Source organism: Lagopus muta, chromosome 1 (genome assembly GCF_023343835.1).
Source record: "Lagopus muta isolate bLagMut1 chromosome 1, bLagMut1 primary, whole genome shotgun sequence".
Taxonomy (NCBI): domain Eukaryota; kingdom Metazoa; phylum Chordata; class Aves; order Galliformes; family Phasianidae; genus Lagopus; species Lagopus muta.
In genome coordinates this window covers 96911664-96933728 of record NC_064433.1, presented here as the reverse complement: position 1 = coordinate 96933728, position 22065 = coordinate 96911664, and the positions used below count along the sequence as shown (strand labels likewise).

At 37.9% G+C, this 22065-nt stretch overlaps 1 protein-coding gene across 17 annotated transcripts in view; it reads left to right on the top strand.

Annotated features, from left to right (window-relative positions):
* The window catches only part of ROBO2 (roundabout guidance receptor 2), an 873290-nt gene that overhangs the window by 406498 nt on the left and 444727 nt on the right, over nt 1-22065 (top strand). Inside the window, exon 1 of one of the 17 annotated variants that reach the window (XM_048933871.1) lies at nt 16378-17542. The exons of the other annotated variants lie outside the window; for them this stretch is intronic. Within the exon in view, the coding sequence (XP_048789828.1) occupies nt 17488-17542 (55 nt within the window). The 5' untranslated portion in view covers nt 16378-17487. Of the gene's footprint in view, nt 1-16377; nt 17543-22065 lie in introns of those variants that run through there. 17 annotated transcript variants of the gene reach the window in all.

Genomic DNA, 22065 nt, shown 5'->3' with positions numbered 1-22065 from the left:
GTAACAGAAGCATACCACAACTCTTCTTCTTCAGATCCTGTATACAAGAATCTGTAAATGAACATTCCTTTTTACTTTTTCATTAAAATCTTTATATTGAAGCCTTCCTAAATTATTCCCGAAGACCTGTTATCTTAACTTAAAAATATTTGACAAGTACCTGTTAAATATTTCCTAATGAAGAAACTAAAATTTGATGCAGTATTCCACTGATGTCTGACACCAGATGAAAGAGCACTTACCTTGATTCTGCACCTTTACAGGCGTCAGAGTTCTTTATATACAGTCATGTATGATCATGCAACTAATGCATGATTCTTAGATCACAAACTCCTATGTAAATTATAAATTAGTAGTGCTTTGCTTTGAAAATGTAACCAGTTTTTTAAGAATTATCCACACAGAGCACTATGGCATCGTGTAATTTTAGGTTAGTTATTATGTTATTAAGTGGTGTAAAATCTGGCAGGGACTGATCTAACACAACTGTACATGTAAAAATGTAGTTTTAATTATTTTACAATGCTTAAATCTGTTTGATTACATTATGGTAGTATTAAGAATATGACTTTGACTAAGACCTGAAACGAACAAAGAAAGCTATTAGCCTATCTGACAGCCCTGGAATAGTGAAATACATCTTATTCAAATCTAATAATTGGCATTGACTTTGACAAGTTCAATAAAAGCGGTGATGTTTAAAAACACAGGTGCAGCATAAGTCACAAAATCACAGAATCACAGAATGGCCCAGGTTGGAAGGGACCTCAAGGATCATGAATCTCCAAGCCCCCTGCCACATGCAGGGTCACCAACATCTCCATTTAATATTAGACCAGGTTGCCCAGGGCCCCATCCAATCAGGCTTTAACTCCTCCATAGATGGGGCATCCACAACCTTTCTGGGCAGCCAGTTCCAGCACCTCACCACTCTCAGCTTCCCCCTGACATCCAATCTAAATCTTCCATCCTTCAGCTTAAAACCTTTTCCCCTTGTCCTGCTGTTATCTACCCTTGCAAAGAGTTGACTCCCCTCCTGCTTATAGGCTCCCTTCAGGTACTTAAAGGGTGTAATTAGGTCACCCCGCAGCCTTCTTTTCTCCAGTTTGAAGAATATTCCCTATATTGGCAATATTGCCTATTCTTGGCAATAGATTTTATACTGGGCAGCAACAGACCCTAGTTATTACATACTAGGTATGAAATAGAACCTAACAAACTAAATCAAGGGTATTTATCAGATCTTTTAAATATACTGCCACATATTAGCAGTAACTCCACTTCTAGAAGTGTTTTATATGGGACAGATTGTGATAATAAGCAGTTACATGAATCCTTGCCTCAAGATGTGGTAATACTGTTATATTCATACAAACATACTGCCTGAGAAGCTATTGAGTATGTATCTGACATCACATTCATTTTTCTCCCACTTTACTTTTACATCTCAGCTTGCAGCTTCCAGCCTTGCATAGACACTGTCTGGTGTTAACCATATGTAGTGTTATTACTCAAAAACTGCAGCTCTCTTACTTCAAAACTCTGTACTGAGATTTGAGATAAAACAAAAACTCTTTTAGAAATGAGATACTGATTTCATGAAGGCTACATCTTTGCTTTGATTTTATTATTATTTTTTTTAATGCCATGAAAATAATACGTGGGTATCAGTTCTGTGCTTTAGGTAGTATTAAATCTATCCATGGCTCAACCAGGAGAATCTGAGCAGTCTATACCAAGTACTGGCTTCTAAATAAATAAGTAAATGACAAATAACAAATTCATCTGAATAAATAGAGAAAACATTCTTAGTTGAATAGGCTCTGAGCATGTGATTATTACATTATGTTTTAATATATATATTCTCTTTGCTATTTATTGGAAGACCATTTAGTCATATAACACGAAGAGTTTTCCAATTTCAAATGCAAGGCAGGGCAAATTTCTGAAAAATCTTTCTGGATATAGAACAGCTATGTATAGATACTTTAAAAATAATTTAAATGTGTATTGATGCTACTCCCAGTAACTTGTAACAGGGAGTTTAAGCCAGTTTATGCATATTTTCTCAAGTGCTGGATAGTTTTTTTTAGCGCTTTTGTCTTTAAATGAGTTTATTATGAAGCACAGAACAAATGTCATTAGCATTCACATTCAACAAAGAAACAACTTAACTGCTGTCTACAACCATTTAATTTATCACTTCAAGCATAGTCTGCACCACACAGATTCCTAGTAGACACAGAGCAATGTCTACCTACAAACAAAGTGTTTTGCCTGAAAAAAATGGCATATGGCTGTCAGAAAGAAAGTTTTAATGCTGATCTTTAGAGCAGCAATCTTCACGTGGAAAACTAGTGTAACAGGGTAACTATCTGCCAGGAAGAAAATTCCTTGATGATCTTCTAACTCCCATCTCTAGCTCTCACTACAGAAAATGGAGCAGTGATTGTCCATAGATTCTAAGAAATATCCTGGAATATATCCTACATATCTAAAGTAAAATAATACAAACACAGTATCTATTCTAAACAAGGCTTGCACATTTTTTTTCCTCCTAGCTCAGCTGACCATGAAGATTCTGAGGAAATAACTTTTCATATAAATTAAACAGGCAAGCAAAAATCAATTTACACAGTATAGCTGTTATTTTACCATGTCATACTTTTTTTTTTTTCATTAAAATGGTTAATTAAATTTAAGTAAGTTTTTAAATATGAGGAATACAAGGGTTGCTCTAAAAGTAATACTTCCTATGTTATTATACTGGCCCATGACATTAGAGGTGGATGTTGGTGGTATGGCAGTAGAAGCTGAACCTTCCCACCAACATTCCATTACATTTTGTTGCTATGTGACAGATGACAGCAGAGGCGCAGTCTGACAAAACGGTGTCTGATGTGGAAGTGCGGATGAAGCAAAGGCGTGGAATTGAAATCCTCATGTGTAAAAAATAGCTCCCATTGACATTCATCAGTGCTTGCTGAATCTTAATGGAAATGAAAGAGTGCATGCGAGCACTGTGAGGAGGTGGGTGGAGTGTTCAGTAGTGGCCACAGCAACAGTGGATCACCTCCACTGGAACAGATTTTTATAAGTGTGGCACACAGGCTCTTGTTCATTGCAGGCAAAAACGCATAGCTCATGTTGGTGACTGGTTTCATGGTTGAAAACTAGTGTTTTGAAGATGAGAATTTGCTCTATCGGTGTTACTGCGCTCTATGTATCTGTTGCAATTAATGGAAATACACAGGAGACATTACTTTTGGAAAGACCTATGTACGTACATACATACATACATATAGAAAGTGAGAAGTAAAAACATTAATACAGTGTAACATTTTTCTAATATGAGGACGTTTGTATGTTTATCTCAGATTCATGAGATGCACACCGAGAAAGTTAACAATATATTAGAGATTACATCTCAACTTTGTCTGTGAATGATGTATTAACACTATACTCCATTTTCACTCACAGTCTCCTTGTGCCATCTTCTCAAAGGTAGGATCATGCAATATTAAAGTTTTCCTTCTCTCCATGAATCAAAGCCACACTATGCAGATTTTGTATTTCAGGTCTATCCTATAGCCAGATGATAATATATTTATGAAATCTAAGATGATATTTTTAGCTGGATATTTTATTTTATAGAAAACAAAGCACACTTTGAACTTGAATAGCCTAGAAATTTTCAATTAAATTTTAATTTTTCTTTAAAAGTATGACTCATTATCAATTAAATACAAGTATACTTTTGGTGGAAAAAGTGAAATGATTTGTGCTAAAAACTTGCTCAGTGTCATTACAAATATGTTTCAATTCACGTTGCAGTCAGTATTTAGACTCCACCAAAACACAAGGATTAACACAAGTGAGACAAAACACAAGGATTAAGGATGATTTATCTTCCTTTTATATGAAACAGAAGTTACCACAGTCTTGAGGTAAACTTAAGGGCTAGTTCTCAAGTCGTGTTATGTGGTTGTAGTCTGCTATTTGTGGACTACTAAAGGTTTTATATTTTAAAGCACTTTTTAGTGTACAGCAAGTACAGAGATACAGACTTTCTGGCCAAGAGTTATTTTAGTTAATTTTCTCAATGGAATTGCTCCTTGTTAGGAACCAGCTGAGTTGTACATGGTGGTGTGATAGTTTGTATCCGTGACATCTCTGTTTTACTAATTTTAGTCACCTTATCAAATTACAGATACTTTTTCTTAATGCAGCAATGTTCACCTTGAACAGATCATGGTGGAAAACTGGAAACTGATCTTTTGTTAGGTAGCTACCCCTCTACAAAAGCAAAATTGGAAAACGATCTCCTAGCAAGTAGATGCTCCCCAGCGTCTTGCTTTTTTTGAATATTCTTTCAAAAGATATATTCTTTCTGGAAACTATGAAGGAAAGAGTTAAGTAGAAGTTGAAAGGAGCTTATATGAAAACAAGAGATGACTGTATTGTACTGGAATTAATCAAATGTGGTGATAAGATAGACATATCAAATTTCAGAAGCTACCAAAAAGAATATCTTATCACAATTGTTTCAGTGACCTCACTTTTAACTTTCAGAGGAAATGCTTTCAGTATTCAACTTTACACTGAGGAAAAAGAGCACAACTAACTAGATGGAACAACATTAATGATATTACCAGTGGATTTTTAACAAAACTTTTTTGTTCAGAGCTTCTGCCCCTTATGAAAACAAACACAAATAACTAGTTGAAGGAATTAAAGAAGATTACTATTGCTATAAAGTTGTATGGACATGCATAAATCATGTATGGCTATCAATCTTAGTTCAGAAACCTGTTCATAAGAGAAATGGTAGCATCATGTCCAAAACTCTTTATACTGTACATGGGAATGTAAATTGTGCATGCTTGTATAAATAAAAATGGCATCATAATCCTTTCTATATGTAATACTCAAACAAGTTTTGACAAGAATAGAATAACAGTAGGATGTTTTATCTTAAAGCCTCTTAGTCTCAACTAACCATATGGTCTGCAGCCAAAACATTACTGATTTGGCTGAATTCTATTTCACTGTAGGACATCTACAGAGAAAGAAAAGCAGAAAGAAAAGAAAGCTCAGCTGTTGCAGGAACACTGATTTCTATGTAATTAGAAAGAAAAAGTAAAGGGAGTGATAAACAAAGAATCTTTGAGCAAACGTTAGAGTAATACTTCCTGAGGTATTGAGGATACAATACAAAAAACAGCAGCTTTATCAGCTGCTGCTATGAGCTACAATTATCTTTTTTTTGTTTTTTTCAGTATAAATCTGTGACATTCTAATCAAATATTTGCTTTATTTTTATTTTTTTTCCTGTGGCAATGCGAACTCAAATGAAAAGCAATGTTTCCAATACTTGTATTTTGTTACTTACATTTTGTGACCATTTTCTTTAGGGTGTGACAATTATATATCCTTCAGTACAATTCTGTTTTCCTCTAAGATTATATGTGTTTCTATTTCTGTGAAAATAATAAAAACGTAGTAGCATTAAGTGCAGTTTCTTTTCTCACATCCGTTAACCTAACTTACTGTTCCTGCTCTTCAACTGGAAATGTTTTTCTGCCCCCATTTAGGGCAGCTTTTATTCATTAATTTTATTCCCTGTCTTCTGGACTTTGTCTTGGCTTTTTGCATTCAGTAACTGTTCAGTTCATATGAGATAGCTTCTGACCAAGTCTAGCCATGCTCCTTCATTAATTCCTGTTAATATCAGATATACAACTATTGTAAGAGCTGTAATTGTGCTTTTTATTTGGTCTGAAAGAAGAGTGCTTAGCACTTCAAAATGCCTTTAGGCAGCCTGTAATTTAATTTCTAGAATTCCAGATCAAAGACTGCATGATGGAAGTTTTCATACTCTGCCAAGATAAAAATATTTAGATAGGTACCTGTTAAGAACATTCAAAAGAGTCTAATTGCTAGAAGCTTTACTCGCACTGACTTGCAATACTAGTGAGGCTTCCACATAGATGCTATCAGCAGAGTGAGGCACCTTAAAAAAATTTTGATAAACCTGGCCTTGGAGAAATGTTTTTGTAAAAAATGGTTTTGCTCTTAGCACCAAACAAAATTTGTAGTCATTTCTTTTTCAAGTATACAGACCAAAGAGGAGCTACAGTAGATGGTTATTTAATATTTGACAGCCACAAATTAATACAGTTATGAATTGATTAAAAAATGGCTAACACCTGTTCAAATTGCTGTACACAGTGCTCTACTCTTTTGCTAGGATATTTTAGAATGTGGGAAAGACCCAAGTGATAGCAGAGTTCAGATGTCAAACATATAGTAATGCCTCTCAAAGAAAAGAAATATAATTACAGTTTATCAATAAAGATGTCTCTTTGAACATTTAGAATTTAAAAAGAGAATTTCCTACTGTAAGTGCCTGAAGAGCATATGACAGCAATCCTACTGTTCTGCTTAATGAGCCTGTCAATTCAGAATATTAAGTAGTTTGATTTAAGCATCTTAAATATGATTTAGATCTAAAATGTTAATGGGAAGGAAGAATTTGGAAAATGCAATAAAGGACACTTTTCCCGTATAAAACATTTTATATCTATCATATGCTATTTGCCAAGATTATGAAATATGGTAGTTCATAATTATAGCTTTGATTTCCACAGACTAAAGGAATTCGAATCCAAAATCCCACTGTATTTTAAGATTTTTCAAGACATGTCCTTATCCAGTGATCTGTAATCCAGTGATTCTTCACAAACACTCGGTTCAGCCCTCATTTCCTTTTTTTTTGCCCATCTTGACACTCTTGTAAGGAATACTTCCGTCAGTTGTTTGATTTACCATTGTGATTTGACTTAACAGCAGTATTCTGATGAGTTACTGCATACAAATCCAGGACTTAGGACTTAGCTGCTCAGATGCCACAGCCTCTCTGTTCCACTTTTGCAACTATGATCTTATTGCTAGCAGAACAGACATGAACATACCAGACATTCAACTCTGTAGTCATCACCCCCTTCATTTTGTCATGCTGGTGTTAGCAAAAGCTCTATTGGCTTTTCTAGACATTGCTTGTCAAGGGCATTATTTAAGCAACTGTAAGCTTTAGAACTGGATCTATAAAATTCATAGTGTTTTCATTTCTACTTTAATGCTTTCTGAATGAAGATGTAATCTCTTTCTGTCCAGCTGTAAAGATTGTAGTTATTTAGAAAAATGAAGTATTTTTTGATAAAGTTTCTAAGTATGAAGGAAAAAAAAAAACAGTTTTGCAAATCTCTTAACTGCTGATACATTCAGACATCTATAGTTTCTTTAAATACAATACTCAATATTTTTAGGATAAATAACCTAAATGTAAATACAATGAATTGGCTAGCAAGCAAACTCCATGACTCAGAGGATGTTGTAGATTTCATTTGAGCAATGCAGATTTACAGTTGTTTGAAAATTAACACTTCCAAATTTCAGTTCTAACTATGTATATGTAGAGTCACTAATCAGCTTCCAGATCATGTGACAACCTTCTCCCCAGAAAAAAGTCTTCATTCAGAATTCTACGTAAAGACTGATAATGATTGAAGCTGTGTCCTTGCAAAAACACAATGGGATTGCAGTGGATGATAAAAGTAGACCAGAATTTAATTTTCTTTGAAATACATATCACTTCAAAGGATCCCTATCATTCCCAGAGGAAAAATGTCCAGAGTAGCCTGCTTCACTATTTCAGTGATTTGAACAACTTCTAATATCTCTTATTATGGATACTGGAAATGACTTCTAGTGTTTTCTTATTATGTAAGGATTCAAGCCCTGTAAGCACTTATGGGAATTTCTGATGTAAATTCTGTGTAAATTCAGATGAGAATATCTTTTTTTCTTCTATTTTTCAAAATTCTCTGTTTTGTTGTTGTTGTTCATGGATATATGTATTTTTTATTATCAACAGAAATGATAAATCAATCCAGCACATATCTTTGCTATTTGATGCCACCTACACATCTATAGACATTACTATTGTATTTTGAATTTCATACATAGAGAGAATTACCCTTTTTTTTTTAACCTTAAAAATAATCTTTGGCTTTACTCCATATGTCTCATTTACTTTAAATCTGGCATTTTAATAGAAGTGCCATTTACAGTTTAAAGAGCGACTGTATATATATATATTTCCCTTGGGAAATGATACAAAGATAATTTTTCATATAACTTTTTGGAGAACCATGGAAGACACATTTCCTTTATAAAAATCTTTCAGCAGGTAATATGGCAGTGGGATCTAATTACTATTTATATTACAGAAGTTCATAGATACACTGTCCTGGCTACAGTATCTCATTCTGGTAGATGTTATTGAAATCCAATTCTTTCTTCATTCTCAAGATAAGTACCTTCTGGGCCATGGCAGTGCAAAACAGACTATTCTTCTCAAGGTTGTCCTAGGAGGCTGAACTATTGCTGATTGTCTGGGTAAGATAAGCTTACATTACAATGTGTTTCTCTTGTCTACAAAAAGCTGATTCTAAAATAATTTAAGCTGGGAAACAAATAATAACTTTTGGTCACCAGCAGCATGGGCAAGATTTGTACTGATGACTAAGATTGAAGCATGCTAAATTCCTCCATCAGCCTCAAGATAGCAAGCTGTACAATGAAAGAAAGTGATTTTCTCTTGTGTGCATAGTGTGCTTTTAATGTGAAAGAGCCTTCCTAGCTGTGGCAGTAAGCAGTTTTGAGGTAATTGCTATTTTGTGTTTCTGCTCAGAGACAGACGTTAAAATGAGTCATTGGTTTCTGTTTCTGTTTTCTGAGCTGGCCCCTTTGTATATACAATTTTAATGGTTTTATAGGGATGGTGTACTGGCACAGCTGCTCTCAGTACAGTGGGATATGCACCATAGGGGAAAAACATTCCCATATATTTTCCTGGTAAAAGTTTGGAGATTTTGTATACAATTTAAGCAATTAAATCCTATAATAGCTTTAACAGCAAAATATACAACATGCTATAGTTCCTTTAGTGATGACATAGGATATTTCATGTTTATATTTGCACTTGTTTATTTGTCATGTTGATTAAATGCCTACTTAAAAGTTTTACTCTAAGGTTTAAGTTTTTTCCTATTTTCTGTTTCTTTTCAATTTACTTTTGAAGTATGTGGTAGTTTTGAGCATGCACTTAGTCTTTAACATATGGGAGGGTCATTATCCCAAATTCAGCTGTGGGAATTCTATGTACTTCAGCTGCCTTTAATAGGTTCACACTTAAAAAAAAATAAACCATATACTCATATAAAAATTGAGCTAGAAAACTAAATTACATCAGCAGTGAAAAATCATGTGACTGAAATATCAATTCTAATTTAAAAGCATTTCTTGAGACAATGTAAAATGTAATTCTATTGCTGAAGTAAGGCAAGGCAGTTCTGGGGCAAAAATAATATAGAAGTCTGACAAATATTGTTAATAATCCACTGATACATATAACTGATGAGAATAGGGTTGACAGCACCATATTGCAAAAAAAAAGTCATAGCCTGATGGGAACATTACAACCTATTGGTAGGAACATGCAAGAACCTCTAATGCTATTAGGGTTACCACCGTAGCGATGGACAAGATTCTCAGGAGAGAATTCTCTGACATCTTCATAAATCAGAATCCCTGAGATACAAAACAGGTCCTTGGTTTGACTAATATATGATCACAATTGAGGACTTTAGTGCAGCAGAAATCATGATAAGCAACAACCTCTGTGTGTTTTTGACACTTTGGAGGCCAGAGATAACAAAGGGAATTTGGTAATCCAGCCTCTAATAGAAAACAGTACCTACAGAATCCAACTAAATTGAAAAAAAATCATTGAAGGTCAAAAGAACACTGTATTTGTTTATCAGAATTTTCAATACTGATGCTCTTGAAAAATGCAGGTGATTTGTTAATGACATACCAAATCTTATGTTTCCCATTTTATTAAATTAAACATTTCCTATCAGTAAGACTATACGTCCACTTAAAAATGAGTAGCTATGTAGTGGACATTTACATATGGATCTCCTTGTTTGAGCTTCTACCTCATTAGCAACTTATGTGTATATATAGTTGCATATTTCCATTTTCAAAGCTGTAATTGAAGTGTAAGTATTGTTGACTAATGCTGTTGGCTGTCAATATGCAATTGTTACTGAAAATGTGACATATGTCTTTAAAAAGAGAACATTAACGTGCTATTTATAATATAATTAAGTAGAAATATGTGTTCAGTGTAACACTTATTTTTGTATCATGTACAGTTATAAATGTGTTGCTATATTGCTTGATTTTCTCTTCCTTAGAGCTTATTTTTATATGATGAGTCTGAACACATTGTGATGAATTACATTTTTCTTGTACGAGTTCCATCTTTCTAATGTACATGTAGGGAGGTAAGATTTTATCGTCTTCCAGTTCTTCATTTTAAATGCTTGTCCTTTCTTGAATGATAACAATGACTATCTTACACACTCTGGAAATCTGAATTGTCATTTAAATTAAACTTAACTTGTGCTTAAGAAAATATATATACATATATATACAATTATTTTTTTTGGTACATAAAAGAGGGCACAGTCTGTTAGTTTTTAATTAAAAAAAAGGATGGATAAAGCACTACATTAATGAAGGAATAAGTGAAATAACTCTTGTTTTATTCTATTTGTAGTTGATAGAATGTGTTCTTATTTACATAGATTGACATTCATCTTAAAATTGGTGCCTTCGCTGTATTAAGTAATTGACTTTTCATTCTTTAGATAAACATGCATAATCTATGGGAAATAAGAGAGGGAATGGAAGACCCTCATGTAGCAGGCAGGAATAGTCACATTCACTGTTATAAATATAAGATGGATAGACAACAGATATGATGAAGATATTAGTATGCAAGGGGAAATCCCTGTCATAGCTAAACATAGTCTGTGTAAAGACTGGAAGGGATGTAGTGGGTCTTGTTGTAAATAACAACTCCCACCCCCCCACCCACTACAGCCTAAAATGCAGGGAGAGCCATAGGTTTGGTGTGCAACTTATCATACTTGTTAGAAAAACTACTACTTTTAGATACCTCTGTTGCAAAGGGAAGTGCTTCTAACCACAAGAGAGCAAGGAATACTCAGCTATTACTGTAATATTCATTGTTCAGTCTATACAGGAGTCACTCAAAAAAGGCAGTATCACAACAGAAATGGCTTAAATCTTAGGAAAAATCAAGCAGTTATTTTGCTATTTATAGCTTGTGTGTGTAGTTTTATATAATTTTATGAGAGAAGTGAGGACTACTGTACATTTTAGTACATAGTTCTCTGGCAAAAGATCTTGATATTCAGTGTCAAACAGAGGACATCCACATATTTAAAACATTAACAGTAATGCTATTCATAGAAACATGGAACTTTTGGAAAAAAAATAGTGTGAAGAGACTTATGAAGATCATAGAATCATAAAATTGTTCCAGTTGGAAGGTACATTTAAAGGTCATCTAGTCCAAATCCTCTGCAATGAATGGGGACGCATACAGCTAGATCAGGTTGTTCAGAGCCCCATCCATCCTGATCTTTAGTGTCTCCAGGTACAGACATCCACCACCTCTCTGGGCAGCCTGCTCCAGTGCTCAACTACTCATCATAAAAAAGAACTTTTTTTCTTACAGTCAATCTAAATCTTCCCTCTTTTAGTTTGAAACCATTTTTCCTTGTCCTATCACAACAGACTCTGCTAAAGAGTCCCCTTCTTTCTTATAGCCCCTCTTCAGACACTGAGAGGCTGCTCTCAGGTCTCCCCAAAGGCTTTTCTTCTCCAGCTGAACAGCCCCAGCTCTTTCAATCTGTCCTTGTAGGAGAGGTGTTTCATCCTTTGGACCATTTTTGTGACCCTCCTCTGGACATGTTCCAACAGGTCCATGTCTCTCTTGTACTGAGAACTCCACAGCTGGATGTAAAACCATCTAGTACAACATCATCTAGTCCAACTCAAAGCAAGTTCAATGCAATGTCTAGTTAAGATTTTAACATTTCCATTGATGGTGATTCCACATCTCCCCTTAGGCACCTGTTTGACTTACTTCATGGTAAAAAACAAAAGTTTCCTGATATCTAACAAGAACTTTCTCATTCTGCAGAGGCCTGCCTCTTGTCTCACTCCCATGAACCTCTAAAAAGGGTCTGGTTCCAACTGCCCTATATAAGTCTATACAAGCTCATACCAAGCTCAGTAATGCTGAAACAATTTTTAGTGCCAATGATTATGACTCTTTGCACTGTATGTTTTGAGTTTCAGCCACTACTATATTAAGTCACACATATTTCTAACATGTGCTGTTCTTAGTTCTTCAGTTTAAAGATATTGTTACTCTTTACAATCTCAGCTTTGGTTATCCCGGAAAATTGTGTGCTGCCATCCCTTTTTTCTTAACAGCAACAACAAAAAAAAAAAACCAAAAAACCACAGACCTACATTTCTTGTAGTAAAATTACCAGTTCTTTCATGAGTTGTACAGTTCTTTTTAATTGTACAGGCTTGCCTTTCACTTCCCTCCATACCCCCCAGAAAGAAGAAATCTGACCTTATGTTTGTTTAATTCATTTTCAATTTATTTTAAGTAATGAATTATTTCTCTGCTTTCTTCAGTTTTTTACCAACCTGCAAAATATGAAAGTATTTTTTAAAGGCAGTAAAAGTACATCCACAGAAGAAATGGAAAGTACTATCTACACAATCTTTACATGGTAACATTTAACTATCGTATAAATATTTGTGCTTTATTGCCTACTCTGAATCTCAGTTAAAAATAAAAGAATGAAGTCAAATTTATTTTAGGTGAGGCTGTTATAAAAATTGTCAGGAACACCATCTTTCTGTTACCAGCTTTTGCACATTTAATGAGCCATGAATGCAAAACTTAAAAGGAGCATATGATGTATATTAAAAAAAAAAAAACAAAACTTGTAATAATTTAATTTACAAAATATTTATCTTAAAAACAGTACAGATCGTTCTTGTAAGTGTGGTAAGCACTGTATCTGTACCAGGCATTAAAAATAGTGCAGCATACTAGCACAGGCTAGCAAGGTGAGGACATTTCAAAACAGGGCTCCTAGTGTTGTTTGACTGGTATTTCCACAGGAACACTCTGAAGTCAGATGCCACAATTCAGGAATTTTAATGTGGAAGCAGAAAGTGGCCCTTGACACTGGAAGAGTCGCCTCTGCAACAAAGAGTAAAACACATGCCTCTAGCCCATCATTTTTATTTCTTCTGCACAGAATATGGAAGTTGTTCTGGGAAAGTATGTTTGTCAAAGCTGTGGCAGCCAGGGACAGAAAAAGTTTTCAAACAGTTTTCAGAAGACAGTTTTCAAGGTCCTCCAATGAGAGAGATCTAGCAACAGTGCTATATATTCTCTTCAGAAATATCTTCTTTTTCTGGATGGAGTTCCTCAATTACCTTCCCATGTCGTCTCTGTGTGGAAGATCCCATAGACTGTAAGCAAAAAAAAAAACAACAACAACAAACACATTTCAGCATTTATAAGGATTAAAATCTATCAAACCTGTTCTCTCGTTATGTATTCAATAGTTTGAAGACATCAGAACCTGATGATCCAGAACAGAATAGCCCAGGTGGCAGAGGAAGAAAAGTCTATACTCTCTGGGAAGTTTATTGCTTATTAAGCATTTCCCCACCCCCCCCTTTTTTTTGTGTATGTAATCTATCTAATATTATATGCTTTCAGTTTCATCTGGAGCTGCCTTTACTCCAGAGTGTAGAAAGACCAAACTCTAACTTAAATTAGTGCCCTACCTTTAAAACATACGGCCATCAAGTATATAATTGATATTAAAGATCCCTAGCCATTTTCTGCAATTCTCTGGATGAGTAGCTCTATTATTTGGAATGAATGACATATGATCCTCCTCAACTCATCCTCTCTCCTTCAAGTGGATAACAAGAAGATTTTATGGTTTCTACTCTCAGAAAGGAGAGGATATGAAATTCATTTGTAACATCAGAAATGCAATATTGATTTAGAAGAAAAATTCTCCAAATGTTCAGTTCACCTGAAAATTGTGTTAGTCTTAAAACACTTAACTTTAAACATTGGATCTGATCTCCCATATTTTAATGTAGATATCTGAGTCTATAGGAATCAAAGGTATGAAATATGAAAATGTTGAAGCAATGAAACCTCTACTTTTACTTATTATATGTCTGATCTTAATGTTGTTTTTGTGAGATTAGTCCCACCTCTTATGACAAATGCTTTTCATATTAACAAAGCAATCATATCCTGTAATTTCCTTGTTTTTAAAGTCCCACCTCAACAATACTCTTTGAACTGCATATGCGCCAATGCTGACATCTTACATAAGTGTTTCATCAGGTTTGCTCATAGCCAAAACAAAGAGCTGGCACATTCATGTTCCTTGCACAGACTTTGCTATTCATGCAAAGAACATCTGTCTTGTTGGCCATGTTCATAGGAGGTTACAGAAAGACAGGAGAGAGAAGCATACTGGTTTTAATTCATGTATCTGGATTATATTTCGTAATGGAAGCCAATGCTATTCCAAGCAAAGCGACATGTCATGTGCTTGCAAGCTGTAACATGGGTAAACCTCTACTGTAACCCCCAGTGGATCTCCATATGACTTTTTTGTTTTCCACACCAGTCAAACTTAGCCCAGTTTTTCCAACAAAAACAAACAGTAACCAATACAAAAGTTTGTTTCTCAGCTCTTTCAGACTCTGCTATCCATTCCAGAAAACTGTTAAGTATCTCAAAGAAAAAAAATCACTGAAATACATATGAGCAAAATTAATAGGAAAATGTATGATTAAACTTGGCTACAACTTTTCAAAGTTTTGCAAAGTGTTTCATCATTGAAAAGTGGTATTTTGCGTAACTGAATGAATCAACAGTACCAGCTATAGTGAATAGCTCATTGATTTCACTGGGAATGCTTGCACATCATTATACCCTTTTACTGTTACCTCTGTAGCTGAGAGTTTTGAAGACTGTACGCATCTACAAAGTGTTCTGGTCCATGCCAACTGTTATTAAATTTATCTTACGTTTGTTTGAGAAGCAGAAAAAAAGGACTGAACAGCTCATAGTGGTTTCCAACTTTAATTTTTGTAGTAAACAAGTCAGCATTTTCATTAACAGTGTCCTTGAAACGTCCACTACAAAGGGAAGTATTCTTTAATATTTCATACTACACGCAGTGCTGTTAGGTAAGTGATTTACGGTTTTCTCATTTTGCCAATCCTCAAGCACGTGAAGAGTACCATTTTGATCACCTTACACTAATTAGCTTTAATTATATTCTTCTTCACAAGGAAGTCCTTAGACATATTAATGTATATTTATCTACAGGGCATACTGTGAGTATGGGAGGACGCTGTTCCCTGATTTGCATAGGGAGGCTTTGGAAATGTCCTCTGGCTCTGTATGAAAGAAGAATAATCTTACACTCTTAGAACACTATAAACACCTCACACTTGTTACCTTTGGCAGTGGTAAAATATTTGCCATTGCCAGTTATTTTCTGCCTACCATCACTGTTTAAAAAAATAATTTCAACGTGTGCCTTAATATATATAAATTCACTCGATGCTTTCAGTGCACTTGAACAGATTCCTCTCCGAAAGTTACATGTAACTATCCATGTTTCCCATCCTCCAGTGGACACTTATCACTGCCTGGCACAGCCCCGCTGCCTTCCACAGCTTTCACTCCCTGTCGTCACAAAACCCGCCCTATTCGCACCGCCGGCAGCCGTTGGCCGCTCCCGCGCGCGGGCGGAAGGCTCCGCCGCAACAAAAGGCGACGCAGGGCACGCGGGAGCGGCCGCTGCCCGCCGGCGGCCAGTAGGGGGCGCCAGAGCTTCACCGCTGGCCCGGGAGCGGCGCGCGGCGCTCACCGCCGGCCCTACCGTCACCTCGGGGCCGCCGCTGGCCGCACGTGGTCTGAGAGGCAGGCAGCGGCCGCTCGCTGCCCCGCCCCGCTCCCTGCCGCCGCCACAATCCGGCGTCTCTCACGTTGCTCTTTCCTGCGGTGTTTTTAATTGTACGCCCTGTTTAACGAGCCCGCACCGTGTGTGCAGGGGGAGAGGGGCAGCGCGCATCCCGCGGCATAGGGGGCGCTGCCCCTCAGCCGCTCCGTCGGGGCGAAACTTTCCAGCCCCGTGAGGTCCGCGTGCTCTGTAGGTCACGCCTGAGCCATCGGTACCTATCTGCGTGCAGCTGCCTCTCTTCTCCACAGAATTCCCCCCTCCCCCCTCTGCCCCGGGGCAGATCCCCGCGCGAGTCTCGCTCCCAAGCGTGCGCGGGCAGCAGTCAGAGAGCAGCCGTGAAACCGCTCATCCCGGATCGGCTGGGCGCGGTGAGGGTCACCCTAGTGCGGAGGAGAGGCGTGGGAGCCCGCCGGCAGCTTGCTCCTATCGCCGTCCCCATCTCCCTACCCCGGGCGGAGAAGAACGCGTGGGTGTGGAGCGAGGCGCTTTAGTCACACCCCGCAGCCTCCTTCCCCAGGCAGCCTCGGGAGCCGCGCACATTCTCCTCCCTCTCGCTGCCAGCCGGTGTGTCCGCGGCGGCAGGAGGCGGAGGGGCGGGAAGGGAGAGGCGAGGCGGGAGCCGGGGCCGCCCGGGAGGGAGAGAGGCGGCGGCGGCGGGAGGTCCCCGCAGCCACTCTGTGCTGCACGCAGCCCGCCGCCACCGCTGTACGGCAGCAGCTGCTCCGCGGCGGAGTTGCTGCCCTCCAGCAGTTCCGCTCCGGTTCTTAGCGAGGAGGGAGGCGTAGGAGAGAAGTGCTTTATTTCGAGGGGATGCTGAGAAAGCCGTTCCCTCCTGTAGCACGTTGCCTGGGCGTTCCTATTATGGAAGTTAAGTGAGAAACTCCGCAGCTTGAACTGATTTGGGAGAGAGAGAGAGAGAGAGAGAAAAAAGGGGTAGGGCGAAGGGAGAGGAAAGCAAAATAGCCAAACCAAGCCAATGGTTTTCCTGCAAAGTGCCAGGAAGTTTGCGGAACACTTTCTAGGAATCAGGTCCTTTCTCAGAGCCTCTCCTTGTCTTCCGAAGAAAGAGCTTGCTTTTGGATTGCCATGGAGCCTAAAGAGAGCCTTAGACACACTTGAATAATTCCTCAGCTTGGGCTGGATTGGTGGGAATTTAGGAAGGAGCGCGTGTGCGAAGCAGAAGCCTTCGGAGCTCGCTGCCTGCTCTAATCTGTATGGATCTAAAAGTGTCACATTCAAGACCTTTCCATCTGCAGCTTTTGATTGCAAGATTTCCCTTTCCGCTTTAAGTAGCTGCTAGGAAACTGAAAACTTTTGGACCTACCTCTCGCTGTTTTTGGATACTTTTTTTTTTTTTTTTTTTTTTTTTTTTTTTTTTTTTTTTTTTCTGTATCTCTGTGGAATTGCTCTAGCAAACGATCGGGATTGCTTTTAATATGTCAAAATGGGTCTGCTGACGCCACTCCTGCTCTTTGGATTTGCATTTTTTCAAGTCTACGGTAAGTTCTCTTATTTTAGATGTGCCATTTCTCTGCAGAATTCCCCTCCAGCTGAATTTGATTTGGGACAGCACATGGACGGCATTATGAGCTTTAGCGTTACAGAGCCTTAAGTTTGTTTCTGGTATAAAAATGGCATTTCGAGGGGTAGGGTGTGGGGGAGAGGGAATGTATGTTTCTAATAAGCAGCGCTTTCCCTCTACTAACTTGATGGAAAAGTGGCTTGTGCGTGGAAGAACATCAGCTTGAGGTGGTGGGGAAGAGGAACGATCACCGTGCTAAATCTTTCATTTATAGGAGGCGCTGGTAGGGAAGCGGGTTGGAGCAGAGAAAGGCGGGCAGTTCTTGTAACCCATATTACTTCGCCTGCTTCTATTGTTAAACTTTCCGCCGGGAGAGCCTGCTGATGAAATAAATAGGTGAGCTGTGCCTCTGCGCCAGGTGAGGAGAATTGGCGACTTTCCAGAGTCCCTAAACACCTCCTTTGGCGCTGGTGGAGGATGGAGCGGGCGCCGGTGAGCAGAGCAGAGCACAGCACGGCACAGCCCCCCGTGCCCGCGGGGCCAGGCAGGTGCGGCGCGGCCAGAGGGGCGGAGGGTCTCCCCGCCATCTCCGCCCGCCCCTTCGTGACGGGCTGCCCGCAGGGAGCGTTGTCGGGAAGTGTTGGAGGGAAAGGCTTTTTTTTTTTTTTTTTTTTTTTTTTTTCTCCTCCGTTCTCTTTTCCTTCATTTTCCTTCCTCATTGGGTTTGTTCTGCAACGTTTCTTACCGTTTTCAAGTTGAAGTAGTGGCCGAGGGAATAATATGAGTATAAATGAGCTTTACACGCTTTAGTAGGGGCGGCAGCTCCAGGGCAAGGGTAAAATATCTTTCCAAGTGGGGGCTGGCGCTGTACTGCAGCGTAGACCTTAAGTGCACTACTAGATGTGAAGCAAGCATCTCAGACAGCATGCAGTACTACATGTGCTGGGATCAAATGTCTGGCAGCCCTCCTAATATTAAGCATTTGCATCTCTAAGCAGAGAGCTTAATAACTGGAACCCGGCTATTTCTGCCTAGTAGAGAAAACTTTGTTCCAGGAAGCTGCTGCTTACAGTACTTAGCATGTCAGTCTCTAAGCAAGGACTCCGGGGTTATTGTTTGCAGTGCTAGCCTGCTCTGGGTGTTTCTGCCCCTCCTCTCCTCTCCCCCCTGCAAGAGAGGAACCAAATAGACGAGAAGAGGAAGACCTTCAAGTAGTGCTTTACATTGGTTGCACAATAAGTCATGCTGCTTAACCTGGTCTAGTGATTAAAAATATATATATATATGTATATATATACATACATATTTGTGTGTGTGTGTAATATATGTACATGCTATCCAGGAGGAAGTTGGAATGGCTTTAGTAGAACATTTGCATCTGTTATCTCGGTCATGGTTTTGTGGGGATTTTTTTTTTTTTTTTTTTCCTATTTTAACATATTTTGATTCACAAGGCCACCAGTGGTGGAGATATCTTTGTATATAAACTGAAAACATCAGGCTGTAGAAATGTAATTATTAGTAAGTGTTTAAAATTGTATGTAGCTAGAAGGAAGACAATTAAAGTGCTCAGTGAAAGTGACAGAGTGAATCAGAGGAGCTTGGTGTTACAGAATGTAATTAATGTACCAGGCTGTTTGGTGATACATGAAACAAATGCAATTAACCAGCTTGCTGGAACGACAGGAGCAAGACATAATTTATTCAGTTTTTGTCACGGGGAGCACAAGTAGAACCTTTGTTCTGTTTTAGCCGTATAGGACAAGGGTGGGAGGTGTAAGCGAAGCACATAAGTAGTGTAGAGCTGCACCATTAAGGAGAGGGGAAAAAAAAAAAAAAAAAAGCCAAGAAACTGCCCAGAATAGAAGTGATCCCACTCTTCCATGGGGAGATGTTGCAGAGACTGTGTCAAGTTAACGTATGTTAGCAGCTCTAAGAAAAAAGGCAAAGAAAAAACCCTACCAAAAAATACATAAGCCACTGATTTTGTGGATGGCACATCATGACAAAGTGTAGATTGCTAAAGTGTCTAACAAGTAGCTTTGGAGAAATACTGGTGTGCAGGCTTGGCATGTGGTATTTTTGTCCCTTTATAAGCATGATAATTATGATTATACCTTAGGGTGACATATACCACCAGTTGCTTTGAAAAGATATATATCAACATTAGCACTATTTGTGATACTTTAAGAAAAAAGGCGAAGTCGGCTTGACTAATAAATCCTTGGTCAGTTTACTATGTTCAAATTTATCTCCTAAGACACTTTTGTCTTTGTGGGTGGCTTTGTTGTTTTCTTTGTTTGGTCTGGTTTGGTTTGGTGTGGCTTTTTAATTATTTATTTCATTTTATTGGCACGTGGTCCAGAGAAAGACACTTTAGTATCTGAGGCATGATAGCCACTCTTTTCTCTATGATATTAACTTTGTTTAGTGACTTAAAAATGATATTACATCATGCATGGTGGTGTAGATCAAAATGGTAATTTTTTTTTTTTTTTAAAGCATTCTGTTCATACTTTTATGACAAAAATTGCAGAGCTCAATGAAAATGGCAGAAGACATTTGGTATAGATACACATTTTTTACTGTGGTTATGATTTTCCTGTAGCCCTGCCCATATTCTTGCGGTCTGTTCGGGGAATAACTTCTTTAGCTGATGATCATAATTACAGTTCATTAAGAATAATATCAAATTAGACGTTGCACCATAAAAAAAAATACTAGAGGTTAGGGTTAAGGTAACTAATTACATTTTTTTTTCCACAGTGGCCAGTTGACTTTATTCTCACTGTTTTGTTGTTCATTGGTTGTTGTTTTTTTTTTGTTTGTTTTTATTTTAGTTTCTTATTATTAGTAGTAAAGCTTGCAAGAAATAATATTGACAGAAAAGTTCACAGCTACTGTGAACACAGGTGTGTGGATGTTACCATAGACAATAGATTGAGTGGGCCGAATTCAGCTCTGGAAGGACTCTCAGTGCTTTCAGTGAAAATGACAGCCTTATATGTCAGAGCTGGCTTTTAGCCATTATCTTTTGAAAACTGCAAGTGTAATAGTCTTGTATGTGAGATGGTGAGAATGAGAATAATTTTTTAAGGTAGAATTTTATCGTAATATTTTTTCAAAAGCATTTGTTTTCTTAATGGAAGGTATGCATCTGATATGGTGTTTGAGGCATTCAGTCTCATGTTTCCTATCTGTTTTCTCTCTCTCCTTTTTTTTTTTTGTTCCCCCTAAATTAATTTTATTTCTTGACACCAGCAAGGCCCTATACATGTCTCAGCTGCCCATCAGAAAACATGGCTTACTTATAAGGTTGGAATATATTCTTCCAATCAGCATTTCAGCTGACAGGGTCCTGATCTCTCATGTGAGTTTTGCTGTTGTTGGATAACCTTTACTTCTGTGGAACATATGCATTTTAATACATTAAAAGTCAGTTGAAACGAAGAGTTTGTGTTTCTGTTTCCTTTAGCTTGTTCTTCTGCTGCACCCAATTCTGCAGAGCGTTTAGATTCATGATTCCATCACTGATCCAGAACCTCAGTGAAGTTAATATGAAATTAAACATGTGTTCCAAGTTAATCATATGCTTGAAAACTTTGCTGAGTAGGGAGGAATTTATGTCCATGATGAAACGTTGTGCTGAATTAGTCTTAATGTTTTTCTTTCCTTATTTCCTGTCTGCTAAGTTGTTATTGCAACAGTATGTATTTATGTGCAAAAGACGGGCTATGAGAAAATGCTGTCATAGCACTTCAGAGATGGATATGTTTGCAAAGTAATTTGATAGTCTAAATACTTTATTTTGTTCCTCTGCTGACTTGGTACACAGCAGTAGGTCTGATAGTGCATAGTTCTTTTAGAAAAGGCAGGATAGAGAGTTTAAAACTTTTCCATGAGTTACGCTTACTGCAGTAATACTGCCATTGGGAACTTTCTGGAATGATGGGGTTAATGTTGCTAGAGGAAAACGTGTGGCAAAGCAAGCTAATTGTAGCAAAGCTAGCAAGAGGTGGAAGAATTGAAGTAGATTTTTAAGGGTAAGTTAGCAGTTTCAATAGTATACACTAGAAATTTCAGTGAGAGAAAGTGAAGGCTTTTACTGTTCTGTCCAGTCAACTTCTTTTCCAGGACTTGTTCTTTTGTGATATTGCTATATATTCTCACAGCACTAACCTCAATACATGCCCTGTCCATTGCTGAACCATTTAGTGAAAATTACAAAAGAGTATGCAATGGCTTTTTAGCCATTTGCTAGCTTTGAATTGCTATTCAAATATTGATCTCAGTTAAATAGATTGCTAACAGGTTCTGTACATTCTGTTTCAACCACCTACAAGGAACACTGCTGTCAGTTTTTATCTGTTATCTCAGCTGGCATGGCAGAGGTTGCTCTTCCTGTGGCTGCCATCTGGCTCACCACCTTTCCTACCAACCTTGTAGAGGATACTTAATAATCATATTGATGCTGATTCTTGCCAAAAACTAGCTTAATAT